Genomic DNA, 16,432 nt, shown 5'->3' with positions numbered 1-16,432 from the left:
AAAGAAGAAACAATAATAATAATTACTCAGCCACAAAAGAAGAAACAATTACACTATTACAAGACGTGATGGTAACAATTTTTAGAAAACTTAAATCACATTTACTATATATATATTTGACCGTTGGCAAGCCTTATTAGAAGCGACTTGTGTGTTTAATCATCTTAAGAACGCAGCTTTTCGGTATTCAGCAAGTGCCCATAATGGGAAAGTGTTTCTATAGGTAGCATAGTGTATCAAGCAATTCCTCATGAACACTCCTACTATTTCCTGAAAATGCAATTAAAATAACATTGTTCGAAATCAATATGTACCAAGAAAATGCAAGAAAGGAAACATTGATTGATTATTTGAATCCCAATTGACTCATCTAACCTGCTGAGGGAAATCTCCATTTTCCATTTGCGAATTGATGATAAGTTTCGCAGCACGGTGTAGAGTTATTGGATCTCTCTCGGCCTGTTTTGTTATATACTATTAATCGAAGAAATTTCGTTGTGTTTATACAAGTACTAAAAAATGTAAATGCATAACGAAAGAGTTGCACCTGTCCAGCATGAATCAACCCCATTAGTGCCCAAGCTGTTTGCACCAGGTTGGATCTTTTCCCTTCTAATGGTATATATCTCTACACACACACCATGTTAAAAAGATCAACAAGAGTTGTTCGATAATTTTAGTGAATATCATCTAGTAAGGTGATCACGTTGATCCCCGCATATACCTGTTCAGGGCATGACAGATAGCTTTCACCCCAACCTCCATCATCTTTCTGTGTCCTGAGTAAGAATTCAACACCTTTACGCATTGCTTGGCTAGTTTTATATGTTTCACCCGCGGCTGCCAGGCCGCCAAGAGCAAACCATGTGCCATAAATGAAACAAACACCCCAATTTCCATACCTATGATCATGATACCAGAAAAACATTATTTTGTTAAACTTCTTCTGAACCATATATATCTTTTTACCATGCATGAATTGTGTTAAGAGTAAAACATACCATGAACCATCCGACCTTTGTTCGTTTTCCAAGAAATGCACCGCTTTCTCGATGGACCTGGTGATCTCTTTTGTCTTGTGATCCGGATAGAGTTTCTTGAACAGAACCAAAGCTTGTATAACAGCTGATGTACATTCCACATATTCACGCTCAACCACAAGATTAGCCAGAAATTCTGTGGGATTGAGTAACTGAAAAAAACCATTTACAAAGATTAAACATCAGAGATTCTCTTCCTAAGAACTTCCAAAGTCGCGTTAAAATGTAAACATTGTTATGTGTTACTGTTTCAGCACTTACTTCAATCCATTTATATGCACGGACAGGCTCCCATGCAGTCACACCTCCATTATCACTCTACATTAAACAAAATCCATATGTTCCCAATGTTATTAAAAGCCAATTGGATTTTTTGGAACATTAGTCTTATAGATTCAACCTTACCTGAAAAGATAGCAAGAGATTAACCGAATCGTATATTTGTTCGGGATCTATTTTGTGGCCAACCACCTCAGCTGGCATCATAGAAAGCAGCAGGCAACACTACAAAACAGAATAAGTACTTTGAGGCATAAGTCTTGTGGAAACTCCTAACTAACTTGTTCATGCGTCAGTGGCTGGTTGGATATACCTTCAAAGCTTCTGCTGTACAGTCTGAAACTTGCCATCCATGATCTCGATCAGATAAAGTCCATGCTCCTTTCGATATGTGGCGGTACATGCTCTTAAAGTCACCAGAAGGATTCTCTCTAACCTGAAATGTTCTTTGATTTAGGAAAACACATCCACCTGTTCTTGAAGCAATTCAATCTAAGGTAATCAAACCTGAGATTTCTTAATGTAATCATGTCCTCTCTTAAGTACGTCACCAGTTTCACCAGAGAGATCACAAGCAAGTATAGCTTGAACCGCAAACCCTGTATCCCATAGTTGACTTCCAAAGCTCTGCATTTTCATTCCGTCTTCCGCGACCCACATGTAATCCGGTATTCTAGCAAGATGCTTTTTGAAGTAGTCCCCATTCGGGTTTTCAATCCAACAAGCAAGCATGCACAACACCTACACAAAAATATTCAACTTGGAATTCAAACATACGTTCATAAGAGAGTATATGCATAATTTTATAAAGGATCGTTCAATCTTTTACCTTCTCAACACATCCGATAGTGATGTAATGGCTATTCTCGTCTTCGTAATGTATGTGTTTCATTGCCAGCCGAAGAGCCTTTTCCCTTACAAGCTTGTTTAACGGCCAACGGGTAAGGAACGGCTCCACAAAGAGGTAAAGAGCGTCCCATATCAAATCTTGAACCAAAGGATGGGGAAAATACATGTCTTCCTGCAAGATAAGAAGGATGAAATGTTTATGCTATCATAAATGACACACAAATTTAAAAATTAAAATTGGTCAATCATCTTCATACCTTTGCGTAAAGACGCCGTGTTTTATTCCAGTTGATTGCTTCGTAAGGTTCTAAATGGAGTTCTTCACGCAGTTGCAGAATAAGAGGTGTTATTGGACCAACAAACCTCTTACCATATAGATACGACATGGGCATGTAAACCATCCGGCAATAACACAAAGTTTTCGCTGCATTTTGTTTAAAGTGATCAAGACAAATATCAAAAACAAAACAAAACTACAAACAGAAATAACAATTCCAAGTGAAACAGAAAACAAACCTAAGTGTATTGGAAGGAAAGAAGGAAGCAACCAGATCTCAGGAGGCATTGGATTGGTTCCGGACCAATCATAGATTCCTAGTATCTACATACAAAATAAAATCAAAATTTGATTGTCGCACACGTAACTTTTCAACATCTTTCAGTGAGATTAGCATTAGGTCGGAAAGATTTACCGATAGCCAAATTTTCCCCCAGGACGGAATATAGGTCACACCACCACGATCAAGAATCCATTGTCTAGCCCGTTTACACGCGTTTTCTCGTCCTCCATTAGGACCTTCTCCGAGCATACGCAAGCAAATGTAATTCAACACGGTGCAGAACATAATGCTCTTGCTCTCAATGTGTAATCCCCATCCACCATCTTCGTTCTACAAATTAAGGGACAAATTAAAGCAGAAAATTCCTATAATGATCTCTAGTATAGGCTCTGTTTTTGAAAAATCTGAGCCAAAAAAATCATCATTCAAAGTACCTGATGACAATAGACATGTCGAAGCATCTCTTTGCGATGTTCTTCATCGAATATCTTCTCAAGGTGTCCTGTGATATACAAACAAAATACCTGCAGGAAGATTTTTCCCATTTAATGGAGACATTTTCTTTAACTTCCCGCAAAACCCTAAACCCTAAACCCTAAACTCAAAGGGTATTCGCAAATAGACAATAAATTAAGAAATTGACAAGTATTGAGGGAAACACAAAGAAGAGACATACCAATGGAGGAAGGAAGAAGAGAGGTCCTGTGATTTCTCCCGGCCAGTGGCCATCGGAGGCCTGCAAAGCCGAGAAGAAAGAAACTCCTCTCCGTAATGCATCCGTTGCATTTTCATGCGTTATGCCTTCAGCGTCATCAATCTTCACCGGCGGGATCACTTGCTCGAATTTAGCCTCTTTCAAAAACTGTTGCGTGCAATCCAATCAACTCAGACAAATTAATTTATTTCAAAAATCAACTTAAAAATGAATAAAAGCATCTTCTTCCCACGTTTTCATTTTTTTTAATCTCATCAAGTATAATAACACGTTGTTGAGACAAAAAAAAAATTAATAACACGTCGAGTGTTCCTAAGTGAAATGTTTCTATGATTCTATCGGTTGGATCTAATTTGTTCTATAATTGGTTCCCCAAAGCCACAATATTTTTGTGGTAAAACAAAAAAAAAAAAACACTTAATTTGGTTGAATATAATACATGATATTCGTAGCTTTTTATATATTCATAATAAGAAAATTTAAGATTTCGTTTTTGCTCTAGTATACTGTTAAAAAAACATTCAGTTTTCTATTATGATAAATCTGTTGACTTTGATGACCACTTTACCTGAGCCAAAATCCACATTATTTTATCACGTATCCACGTATTACTGTATATAGCTTTTATGAGTGAAAATCAATCAATTTACCGTTTAAATTGAACAAGGTGAATACGTGATTGTAAGCACAAAAAAATACAAACTCGGAGTAAAAAAAAACTTACTTGCATTCTCCACAAGAGATCACTGCAACCTTTAACACGAGAATGGTTGACCAAGAAACTCCGGCGAGCTACTTCTACAGTGGCTCGTTCCTCGATTGTGCCAGCTTTGGGATCAAACTCCCATGTTTGACGTCCGACAAAGTTGTTGCTGCTGAACAAGTAAGGGTCTTCCCCATTTCCTTCTCCTATCTTTAACCTCCACATGAGCCTATCTAAAGTTGGACAATATGTATATATGTGTGATATTCATTTCGATCCGTTATCTCTTAATTGTGTTTCAATCCGAAAAATATGGATAACAATAACTTTATGAAGCAAAATAAAATTAGAAAAACATTTAGAAAAAAACATGAGCATATCACAAATACTGAAATCTTAAAAATGGATATCCGTTCTGCACCGCTATATTATAATTTATAAATATATATATAACTAGAAAAAATTGTATGATATCTATACATAATACATTATAACATTATGTCTTTACGATTTTAATTTATATACATAATATGAGATAGAGAGGAGATCAGAGAGCGAAAGAGAGAGTACTGAGCTGAGTCGATGGTTTCCTTTTAAGTTTGGTGGTTAGATACTTTGGAAGAGTTTCATGTAGGTATGTTTATATAGAGGTCCAGGACGAATCAAATAAGAATAATTTAATATTCTTAATCAAATTTTTATTATTTTATTAAATATTATTTCTTAGTATTTTTTTCTTATTCAGACTTCTTTTCACGGTAATATTTAAAAGATTCCTTTCAAATTAAAAGATAATGAAAATAATCATTGATTCATAATTGCTGCGAGACATCAAATTTTTAAACATAAAAAATAAACATTTTGTTTTCCTATTTTCTAAAAAGTTTAAAAAATTACATATCCGCAGTTATAATTCAAAAACTGTTTGATTTGCTTTAGTTTGTGATCCAATTTTGAAAGCATTGATGTAATTAATGTAATATATAATAACTTTAGTATAACTTACGTACGATTTAAATATCTAAACAACAAAATATTTAATATTTTTTTAGGTTGTCTACTTGTCTTGTACGAACGTGTTGATATATATATATATATATATATATATATATATATATATATATATATATATTTATAAATTCTATTGGCTGATCCGGTCAGCTCCGGTAGAAACGCAACGAAACGCTTCAGAGTGGACTACTTTCCGAAGGGTCACCACACTGTCTGTTCAGAGTTTGGAATGTTTTCCGACTAATGTCAGGGGTAGCCATATCACCTGTTACTGGACTACTAGGTAAACTGTTTGAGTCATTTGGCCAAAGTCCAGACTTCCCACACAAATGTGTTTTTTGTTTCTATCGTAGATCGAACTTGAGTTAGTTCTTTCCAATATTTTTTCAATTCTCAACTACTACCGGATAATCTTTAATTAGGGAAGAAAAATTGTTAGTTAATTTATATCTTAAAATGTTATAGACGAATATAAAAATATGAGAAATATTAATTTCTAACTGGCATCTAGTAACATTTTTTTTAAAACACTCTTAAGAAAAATTTCTTCATTGGATACAGGACAAAACCTAGTAAATATATGTAGTAAATATATGTACCAATCAGCATTAAATCACGACCGTTGGGAAACCTAACCATAAAACACGTCGTGTGTATCGTCTTAGATGCAGAGTGGAGAGATGTCATCATCTTATGTGTGGAAGTAATAGAGTTATGTGTCGCGCACATGATCGTTACGATCTTAATATAGTACACTTGACAAAATTAGAAGTATATCGAGTACAAGAGAACAAAAATAGAAGAAATAGAGTAAAAGAGAGGAAACTAACTCAATTTGTCAATGGTCCTAGCTACACTAAAGAGCTTTGATTTATAATCATTTTTTTCTTATACAGATCTTTAGTTACCTTCTTAATTGATCTTTTTGACAAAGAGCTATGATAAGGATGTATGAAAATGAGAGAAAAGGCGTAGAGGTTTTTTGTTCTCTATTTATTATGGGTCTTTGTCACATAAGTCATTCTTATTCAAGATAATTACTCTAACGATATGTTGTTTACAATGAAAAAAAAATATAGAAAATAATAAAGAAGGCATGTGGTCCAAACATATAGTTTGAAAGCAAATTATACCGTGTCGATTAGGCAAAACATATATATGATCAAATAGATTATACAGAATGAAATATATGTTTGGGTGGTGAAAAAACATAATAAATAATGTATAGTAAATGTTTAAATGTTTGACTAGTAGAGAAATACAAAGAACTAGTTTATACGTTAAAGTATTACCCCGTGCTACGCACGGACATAGGTTTGCAAACAATACATTTAAGCAAAAATTGCATGTATAAACAACTTAAGGTTTATTAGAAAAGATGAGTGTGCATAAAAACACATTAACACACTTTTCATTGATTAACCACAAACATACTAAAAATAAAATACATTGATCTTAGTTCGTTAAGTACAAAGATTAGTTTAAAGATTTCATGTTTTACTTCTTTGCGTCTTACTCTTCCTATATTTCTTTTAATACTTCTTAATCTGCTATATGAGTAGTTTATGTCTTCTTTGGTTTTTCTACATCAAGTAATTCATTCATGATCTCCTTCTGCAAACAATTTTACAAATTGAAATAAAACAATAAGAAGTTAAAAAAATCAGTATGTTATAGCACATATACATTTGAAGGCAAAAAAAAACGTGTAGCATAATGCTTCTTCACATTTCAGACAATTCTAACCATTTTGAGAGTGAAATTTTTGTTTTTAAAAATACTGAAAAAGTTATCTTAGAGAATAATTTCATTAACGAATTTGATTGTGATTGTCTAAGAATCATCTTTTTCTAGCGGTCAAGAAACGTAGTGGAGTTGAGGAGTTTCTTTTTCATTGTATTGATATATCAAACCTCAAAAGAAAAGGAAAACTGTGGACATTGACGGAGAATACTAAACAGTTGATAAAGAAATTTAGCCAAAAATACCTTTGTTAATTTTGTTTTGACTTTTGATTCTATCATCTTCGACACTTCATGTTCTTCTTACCCCTACAACCGTACATAAACCAATTCTTCTTATTGAAACTCTAAAACATTGAAATTGTAGAGAAAAAAAATGGCAAAATACTCACTGTATAAACGAAAGTTAGGGAAGCCGAGGAAGTGGAGAATCACATTTTGTATGGGATCGAATGAGAGATTTTCTGATGTTTGTGGGAGTATAAGAAGGTTGAGATCGTGGGCGAAGAAGAAGGATCGTGGATTGTGGGTGAGCAGTTCTGATAAATTGTCGATAGGGTTCGTGTTTATTTTTCTTTTTTTTTCTTGTTGTATTTATTTTAATTGATTTTTATTAATTATCTAAAATCTATGTGGCAAGTTTTAATTGGACAGGTGACTTGTGCTTTATAAGATAAAGGATTTCAAATGAACGATACTGAATTTTAAATTACTATATTTATACAATTTTTATTAGAATATGGGCTTCCAATATTATCCCTAATAATTTTTTCCAACATGTAATTTTTTTAGTGTAAAAATATTTACATTTCTAGTGGGCATGTCAATGTTTAACCACTAGAAGCCGACTAATGAGTTTGTATAAAACTAAACCAACATCAAAAACCTGTGGTGAATCACCTAAATATCTTACGTTCGTCGATAGTATTCGTGTAATTGACATTCTCATACGACTACTAAAGTTAAAGTCAATTGACTGAAATATTTCGAAAATACAACCAGAACAGTTTAGCGTTAGTAGGATAAAGGAAATGTCAAAAACTACTAATAAAATGTCAAAGTAAAATGTCTTGGTGCTGGTGTTTTATTTATGTATTTCCTCTGTTTGTCTCGGTGCTGTGTTACTGTCACAAGTTCTATGAACTCGTCAGTCTCTTTTTTGGAGGTTCGGTTTTCGGATAATACGGTTTGGTTCGGTTATTGACGAAAAGTGGTTTAAATTTGGTAAAACCGATCTAATTGTGGTATGTTAGGTGGGCACAAAGCGAGTACTTGCTCTTTTAAGGATACTTGTTACTTGGCTTGCCTTGTATGATTAATAAAAATTAGTACTTGTATTTGGCTTGTTGAATGCGAGTATTTGTAATTTCAAGTTCTTGCTGATTGCGAGTTACTTGTCTTGCGTTATTACTTGCCACTTGCGAGTTACTTGCAAGTATTTACGAATTACTAGCAAGTAATTTGCAAGTAACACTTTCAAATTTTTTACATGTTAAAATTTACTTTATTTTTACGTAATTTTTAAATATATTCTAAAAACAAATATATATAAAATATATGTATATAAAATGATAAAATAATAACGAGTAAACGGTCAAACAAATCGATTATTAGTTTTGTTTTAACTACTTGTTACTTAGCTTGTACTTGCAATTATCTAAATTATAATACTTGATACTTGTCTTGATAACAACGTATACTTTTTTTAAGGTGAGTACGAGGCAACGGATTCGGGACCTTGTCCAGCCTTATATAATCCGGTTATTAAACAAAAACAAATATTTTGGTGAACCGAGAACTGCCGAAGTTAATTTAACATCTTGTTGATCGGTTCAGCACCTACAATCGAACAACAAAACAAAATCTCAGTTTGGTTCGTTCGGTTCCTAAAGTTATTAAAATCCGAAACAAACAAAAAAAAAAGCAAACACGATTGGTCAAAGGGGAAAATTCCTAAAAAAAACCCCAACTATTTAATATTTGCCAGAAAAAAACCTGAACTTTTTTTGATGCCGGAAAAAAACTCCAACTAATTTACCGCTGACAAAACAAACACGAAATATTTTTTTTCTTCCAATTTTCTCTCGTCTCCGTTACGGCCGTTAACGCCGTCGTTGACGCCGTTACTATTTTTAGAAAAATTCCTTAAAAAAACTTAGATTATTTAATTTTGCCAGCAAAATACCTGAATTATTTTTTTGTTGCCAGGAAAATACACAGATCAAGAATTTTTTCTTTTTCTTTTATTTTATTAACAATGTAAGGTGGTTAGACCTCATAACTTTATGTGTTCTCTTGAACCTCATACAAATTCTCACTACGATTAAATTAATCGATTTTTCAATTTTCCAATTAGAACAAAACTCACAGTTACATTAGTTGATTTTTGTTCTTAAATTTAATTGTCCTAAGTAATAGTGAAAACTGAAAACTTTTATGAGGTTCAAGATAACACATAAAAGTTATTAGCTCTCACCGTCTTACATTGTTGATGGAAGACAAAAAGAAAAAAAAAGAAAAATGTTGATCTATGTATTTTTCTGGCAACGAACAAATAATTCGGGTAGTTTTCTGGCAAACTTAAATAACTTGGGTTTTTTTCAAGAATTTTCCCAAAAAATAGTAACGACGTCAACAATGGCGTTAACGCCCGTAACGGAGACGAGAGGAAATTGAAAAAACAAAATAGTTCGTGTTTTTTTTTGTCAGCGGTAAATTAGTTGGGGTTTTTTTCCGGCATCGAAAAAAGTCTGTGTGACAAATATTAAATAGTTGGAGTTTTTTTTTTTGGAATTTTCCGCAAAACTTTTTTCTAGCAAATATTAAATAGTCAAAGTCCACTCTCTACACTGATCATCGCAATCACAAAACCCCAAACTGGCAAACTACACATTCCTTAAATCCGATTAATTTCTGTCTTCCGATACTCCGACCATGACCGGAGCAAGCCGTCGGAGCGCGCGTGGTCGAATCAAATCATCATCATTTCCCGGCGGCGATGAAGGAAGCGATTCGCTTCCTTATCCTCCGAGTATCCGCCGCGGCAAAGGCAAAGAACTTGTGTCGATCGGTGCTTTCAAGACGAATCTCAAGATATTGATTGGGTTAATCATATTAGGGATTTTAGTCATCTACTTCGTCATCAATCGACTTGTTCGTCACGGATTGTTGTATGATGAGGCTCAAAAGCCTAGGGTTATCACTCCTTTTCCTGCTCCCAAACTCATGAATTTGTCAATGGTACACTAAGCGCATATCAACAACTCGTTCTTGTTGATCTTTTGAGATAATGAATTGGAAGATTTGTATTTGTATGTGTATCAGTTTCAGGGCGAGCACAAAGAGAGCTTGTACTGGGGAACTTATCGTCCTCATGTTTATTTTGGAGTTCGTGCGAGGTATGTTGTTTCACTGTGTAATGAATCTCTAATTTGGGCTATTCTTTGTACAAGTAAATAAGTTGTACATGGCAATGCAGAACTCCATTGTCTTTGGTAGCTGGCTTGATGTGGCTTGGTGTCAAAGACGAGATGTATGTTATGCGGCATTTCTGTGAGAACTCTGATGATTTAAGTACATTTGGATGGAGAGAACATAATGGACGGGATTTTGGGCGGCAAGAGCTGGTTGAGAACGATATGGTATTAGAGACGAGTTTTGTGAAGTCGAAGGGAGACGGCCTTGGTTATGGTGGGGATTGGGCAGTTCGGATTGATGTAAAAAATAAAGGGTAATTGCTGATAGACGCTAGTACTGTTCTATATTCGGCTTTTGTTATTTTGGCTTATTGATAGAAATTCATGTGGCATGACAAAGTGTGTTTTTTTTCCTTGACCATGGTGGACTTAAAGGTTGAATGATGATGTGAAGAGAAGTGCCCATCTCTTCTTTTATTTAGCTGATGAAGGTGGCAATGTTTTAAATTTAGGCCAAGATAATTTGGATTTTCACGGGAGCTCACTCCTGGTTTCGGGTTCACGTGAAGATGTAGGAGACTGGCAGATACACTTAAAATCACAGGTATTTTGTGATTTTCAATGCTTTATAGAATTCTTAAGATTTTTGTAGCTGTCTCTGCTGGAAGTGGATATGTCGTGTTTAATATGTCATCTGCTGATCCTGATATGGATATAACCAGTTTAATTGTTATTCATTTTCAGAATCAGCTCGAGACACATTATTCCGGTTTCAAGACGCCTCACATATATAATCTGTCTGATCTAGTTCAGCAAAATCTCGCTCTGCAGGTCTGCTAATTTTCGAGCTCATAACTCATTTTGAAAGGGCACATGGTATTTTGTTTTTCTATAAAGACTTGGCTTGTATGTTTTCAGGCAAGGAAGTTTGGACGACTTCAGCTCTCTGACACATCAGAGGATTCTTCTAACATTTACATCTTTCAGGTAATCAGTCTTAATGAAGATGTATGCATGTGTATTGTCGTATAAATATATCGAATGTTCTTAACTCCTATGGTATCTAGGATCAATATGTTTCACTGTGTCCAATGACAACATATCCTTTGTCATACAGATTTCTGGGAGGCTGCCATTTACAATTGATATACCCTTCGTCTCCGGAATCAAAGGAGAAAGTTCAAACGTGGAAAAGCGGTTAACAAGTCTCACAGGTTTCTTTAGCATCTTGTTATTACCAAGCATTACTAGTGATGATTTGAATTTTCTTAACCTTAGTTTGTGTATGTGACACGCGTTTGAGTTTGAGTATGGAAGAACTTTCTTAATTTGAGTACGGAAGACCTTGCATTTGAGTTTGAGTACAGAAGAACTTGCATCGTGTTTAAATATTCTTAACCTTAGTTTGTGTATGTGACTTGCATTTGAGTTTGAGTACGGATGAACTTGTCATCCGGTAATGCGTTTGTTACAGCGTCCTTTACCTTTTGTGTTTCTTAGCTCAGATAAAGAACGCTAATCTGAAATTTATGTCTGGTTTCTGTGTGTGTTTTTGTGTTTCATTGTTTCATAAGTATCCCTCCAACCTGAGGAAAAGCAGTAGCTTATTATTCTGTAGCTTCGGTAGTAGGGATACTAATTATATTTATCTGTTATGGGTCAGTGCAGTAGAGCTTCCATTCAAGAGAATGTTCTCTGAGAGATAGGCTTAATTTTTATATCGCTGTTGTTGTCTACATTTAATGCATTTGTGCTAAGTTTCATGTATATTCCATGTAGGTTCGCCACTCTCTGATCTACTTAAAAAGAAACGTAAAGAGTTTGATACAAAGTTTGAGAAATGCTTCAACCTTTCTGAAAAGGTATGCTTCTAATTTGTTCTCTTTTTTTTATAAAATGATCTTTAGCACACCCAGAGGTCTTATTTCATGGATGATCTTGTTGTAGTTTGAAATAATCCCCATGAACAAATTTGTCTGGATGTGAAGCCAAGAACAGTGACTGCTGAACAGTGAATACTTACTGTATTCACTTTAGCACTTTCAATCTTCAACTCTCAGAATCTCCTTCTACTAGATGTAGTCCTTCTCTGTCTCTGCTTATATGCGGTTCTGTTTCTCAATGGCGAGCATATGTTGTCAGCTACTAGCTGTCATAACGTACATATAGTGATAATTTGCATTTAATCCAAATTGATGTTCATAGAAGAGATTAGGATCTCAAGTACAGTTTCCTGTGGTTTCAGCATGATTCAGAAACATTGGGGGTTGGCAAGACTGCAATTGCAAACATGCTTGGTGGCATTGGTTACTTCTATGGCCAATCAAAAATTCATGTTCCTAAAAGTACTCAGGCGAGTTTATTTCCATCCCGCATCTTATTTATTATTTTTATATCCCTTTTAATGTCTTCCCACCTGAAAACTATGCGGGACCTCTCGTAGAATCATACAATATAATAATACCTTCTATTGCAGAATCGGAATAATTTCTTGCTGTATTGGCCAACTGAGCTGTACACAGCTGTTCCAAGCCGGCCCTTTTTTCCTAGGGGTTTTTTGTGGGACGAAGGTTTCCATCAATTGTTAATCTGGTTCGTTCTTATTGATCATTCGTATGTTGATTTCTTTGATACGATGCTATTTTAATTGTTTCTTATATCGATTTTCTGAAAGCCACTTTTGATTGAGAAAATATCATTACAGAGTTACAAGCTATACTCAGTTCCACTAGTTGATCATTTTTGGACTGTGTTATGTATACTTTGAGCAGGCGCTGGGATTTTCGTATAACCTTGGATATCGTTGGGCACTGGTTAGACCTATTAAACATAGATGGATGGATTCCACGTGAGCAAATTTTGGGTGCTGAAGCTCTGAGGTATTTACAAACTCTCTCTCACTAACAGTGGTAGTCATGGTTTTTGATGTAATTGTTTTTGAGAGTTTCTTTAACTGCAGTAAGGTTCCAGAGGAATTCGTAGTTCAATACCCGAGTAATGGCAATCCACCAACACTTTTTTTGGTGATACGCGGTAAGAATCTGTTGTTCGTTCTTATACCTCTACTTGCTTTGTCTTTTGTCATTGCTCTCTCTTTGTTTCATGTACGCCTTTGTGGCTTTGTGCCATACAAATTAGTTTATTTTAATGCCAATCCTTGACCAGCATTTGTTATAGCAGAGGGAATCAGCAATATCGTTATCAGCTCGTTCTGTTACTGATATTTCTATTCCTATTACAATTAAATGTTTAGATCTTTGTTGCCAAGATCATAAGAGTGCTTTCAGCTTGCTACTCATTTTGCGGATTGAAAATGTGACCTATTCATGTAAAGATAGAAAAAAAGGCTTCACAATCAATTCAGTTCCATATAGTGACAATCTTTTTTTCCAGATCTGATAGATGCTATAAGGATGGAAAAGTTTATTGCATCAGAAAGGGATGAAGTATTGTCATTCCTTGAGCGGGCTTCTGTACGGTTAGATGCTTGGTTTCAGTGGTTTAATACTTCCCAGAAAGGTAACAACATGGTTATCCTCTAGTTTACAGATTTATAGAACTGTTTTAATCTTCAACTGCTCTGCGTTTTAGAGTTTGTAGTATCGTAAGTGACTATTGTTTACCAATCACAGTTGGATCCCTAGTTGTTAATCACGATCACTAGATGTGACGAGTTCTTGTATATAACTGGTATTTTTATAGTCTTAATATACTTTGGAATGGGCTAGTTCATATTTTCTTTTTCATGAATTGATTAAACTCTAGGCAAGGAGATCGGAAGCTACTTTTGGCATGGCAGAGACAACATAACAACTCGAGAACTTAACCCTAAGGTACCATTTCTTGGTTTCTCGTAAACTGATAGCTTTATTTAACCCTCACATAGACTGTGAGTGTCGAGTTATAAGGTTTTCTCTGACTTTAGCTGCTTCCATATGCTCTATATTAATGTGATAACAATGATTGAGGAATTTTTGCTGCGGTATATTCTTGTTAGCTGCAAGATGCCTCAGAATTGCTTGAGTGTGTGTGGGCGACTTTTTTTTAGTAGGATTGCTACTGTGTCAGTTGTTTATGTGCGGATATGGTAGATCAATTGACAGATCCTCAGAGATGAATCTGATGTCTTAAATCTCCTGCAGACGCTTTCGTCGGGGCTGGATGATTATCCCCGGGCTTCACACCCAAGTGAAGATGAGAGACATGTTGATCTTAGATGCTGGATGTACCTTGCTGCCGATTGCATGCATTCCATCACAGAGCTTTTAGGAAAAAAAGATAAACTTTCAAAGGTTAGCACAAGATGGAAAAGAAAGGGGTGTCTCTCTTATTTTTTTTTCACATGATACTGACTTAAAAAAACAAATCCTGCAGGAGGATTACAATTCAACTGCCAAGCTGCTTTCAAATTTCAATCTTCTGAATCAGGTCTATTCTCTATCAGATGTCAACAATTTTCCCACTTTCATTAATTTTGATGCTGATATATATAAAAACATGATTTCTTTCTCAAACGAATATCGCATTAAACTTTTTCTTCTCACCATTCTCTCTTCTCATTCATGGTTAACTTCTGAGCAGATGCACTACGATAGTGACCATGGGGCTTACTTTGACTTTGGTAATCATACAGAAAAAGTAAGAGAAGCTTCATAAATTAACAAAGTTTTAGTATCAATTTTTGTCATATAGAAGAAGAAGAACGTAGGATTCTTAGTCTTTTTGTTAAACCATATGTTTGGTGATTGATCCCCAGGTTAAGTTGATATGGAAAGAGGTAATTCAAGAAAATGGTCAATTATCTCGACAGCTTTTAAGGAAGACTTTTGGGAAGCCAAAGCTAAAAATGGTTCCTCACGTGGGTTATGTCAGCTTCTTTCCCTTCATGTCTAGAATCATCCCACCTGTGAGTTTTCGGCCAAACTTTATTCCACTGTCTGTGATCTTTGAAACCCTTATGGATCGGTTATCTTTTTGATCTAAATCGTCACATATTTTTGGTTGATTAAGGATTCTCCAATCCTCGAGAAACAGCTTGATATCATTTCAAATAGGAGCATCTTATGGAGTGACTACGGACTAGTTTCGCTTGCCAAAACCAGGTAAGCCCACAAGAAGGAACATACATACTCGAAATTTTCTTCCTCATCGATGATAAGAAAGAACAATGTTTTGATGCAGTTCTATGTATATGAAACGTAACACTGAGCATGATGCACCATACTGGAGAGGTCCTATCTGGATGAACATGAACTACATGATTCTTTCTTCTCTTCACCATTACTCTATAGGTAATTTTCTACCCTCCACATGGTAAAAAGCACATCATTGTACGACAAGACTTCTACGTTTTATTACATTATATGCATTTGGTTTACCATGTGTCAAATTTCCTGCAGTGGATGGGCCATATAGAGAAAAGTCAAGAGCCATTTACACGGAACTAAGGAGCAACTTGATAAGGTATATTAAATGGTATCTGCGATAGAGTGGTCTTGTTTGATTTTAACTTGAAACATGTCATATAAAATACAGGAACGTGGTTAGAAACTATTACGAGACAGGGTACATCTGGGAACAATATGATCAAGTTAAGGGAACAGGCAAAGGCACGCGTCTCTTCACCGGCTGGTCTGCGCTTACCTTGTTGATTATGTCCGAAGATTATCCTATTTTTTAGATTAGAACCTCTTCGGCATAACATACAAACATGTATGAGTTAGAAGAAGATCAGTTTTGATGTAGGCTTTTTGTATTTGCTCATGTTGGTTATAGTGTTACAGATCCAACTTTGGTCGAGGTATATGTCCCAGATTTTTGTACGTCATACGAATAAGTGTTGCAAAAGATATACCAAAACTAAACTCTAATTGCATTTAAGTAATTCCAAAATAAACCAAACAACCAATTGAACAGGAGAGAGCCCAATTTACTGTAGTTATTTAGATTTAGATTAAAATTACATTATTTACTCAAAATTTAAATTATGAAGATCTTTTTTAACTACTACACTCTAAACATAAACAATAAGTCATATATCTAAGCACAACATTTTGGTAGTTCAACGGTTGAGTAGCCGTGTCTTTTTATTAACTTTAAAAATCCATTGGTTTGTTT

The 16,432-nt window shown here is 34.9% G+C and overlaps 2 protein-coding genes across 3 annotated transcripts; one reads left to right on the top strand and one right to left on the bottom strand.

Annotated features, from left to right (window-relative positions):
- Positions 1–2: 2 nt before the first annotated feature.
- On the bottom strand, positions 3–7,419 carry LOC9324665 (amyrin synthase LUP2). Of its 2 annotated transcripts, XM_021034557.1 has the most exons (18): positions 7,292–7,419; positions 7,146–7,208; positions 4,168–4,379; positions 3,405–3,590; positions 3,163–3,252; positions 2,861–3,058; positions 2,685–2,769; positions 2,426–2,592; positions 2,149–2,340; positions 1,827–2,060; positions 1,633–1,755; positions 1,446–1,544; positions 1,302–1,358; positions 1,002–1,192; positions 725–902; positions 548–628; positions 376–459; positions 3–270 (listed from the first exon to the last, which is right to left on the bottom strand). In XM_021034557.1, exons 3-18 carry the CDS (start codon positions 4,369–4,371, stop codon positions 160–162), a joined length of 2,280 nt encoding a protein of 759 aa, XP_020890216.1. In that variant the 5' UTR covers positions 4,372–4,379; positions 7,146–7,208; positions 7,292–7,419; the 3' UTR covers positions 3–159. The 2 variants fall into 2 exon arrangements, with proteins under 2 accessions (XP_020890216.1, XP_002887124.1); XM_002887078.2 differs by lacking the exons at positions 7,146–7,208; positions 7,292–7,419 and adding an exon at positions 4,717–4,751.
- A 2,332-nt stretch (positions 7,420–9,751) lies between these two features.
- LOC9324664 (mannosyl-oligosaccharide glucosidase GCS1) lies at positions 9,752–16,190 on the top strand. Its single transcript, XM_021035706.1, has 22 exons — positions 9,752–10,139; positions 10,224–10,297; positions 10,378–10,629; positions 10,751–10,919; positions 11,060–11,146; positions 11,234–11,302; positions 11,433–11,529; positions 12,095–12,177; positions 12,561–12,668; positions 12,792–12,907; positions 13,087–13,194; positions 13,275–13,348; positions 13,709–13,834; positions 14,081–14,148; positions 14,458–14,607; positions 14,690–14,743; positions 14,897–14,953; positions 15,072–15,221; positions 15,326–15,417; positions 15,497–15,606; positions 15,715–15,778; positions 15,851–16,190. The coding sequence occupies exons 1-22, from the start codon at positions 9,834–9,836 to the stop codon at positions 15,993–15,995; spliced, it is 2,559 nt and encodes an 852-aa protein (XP_020891365.1). The 5' UTR covers positions 9,752–9,833; the 3' UTR covers positions 15,996–16,190.
- The last annotated feature ends 242 nt before the right edge of the window (positions 16,191–16,432 follow it).

Source organism: Arabidopsis lyrata (assembly GCF_000004255.2).
Source record: "Arabidopsis lyrata subsp. lyrata unplaced genomic scaffold ARALYscaffold_2, whole genome shotgun sequence".
NCBI lineage: Eukaryota > Viridiplantae > Streptophyta > Magnoliopsida > Brassicales > Brassicaceae > Arabidopsis > Arabidopsis lyrata.
Note: the sequence above shows the minus strand (reverse complement) of the source record. Positions and strands in the feature narration are given on the sequence as shown.

Bases quoted from the DNA above. Each gene is read 5' to 3' on its own strand.
- LOC9324665 (XM_021034557.1), bottom strand. From the start codon at position 4,371: ATGTGGAGGTTAAAGATAGGAGAAGGAAATGGGGAAGACCCTTACTTG. The intron at 2,061-2,148 runs GTAAAAGATTGA...ATTTTTGTGTAG, and splicing joins CTATCGGATGTGTTGAGAAG to GTGTTGTGCATGCTTGCTTG. The intron at 1,359-1,445 runs GTAAGGTTGAAT...TGTTTAATGTAG, and splicing joins ATCTCTTGCTATCTTTTCAG to AGTGATAATGGAGGTGTGAC.
- LOC9324664 (XM_021035706.1), top strand. From the start codon at position 9,834: ATGACCGGAGCAAGCCGTCGGAGCGCGCGTGGTCGAATCAAATCATCA. The intron at 10,298-10,377 runs GTATGTTGTTTC...ATGGCAATGCAG, and splicing joins TATTTTGGAGTTCGTGCGAG to AACTCCATTGTCTTTGGTAG. The intron at 11,303-11,432 runs GTAATCAGTCTT...TTTGTCATACAG, and splicing joins CTAACATTTACATCTTTCAG to ATTTCTGGGAGGCTGCCATT.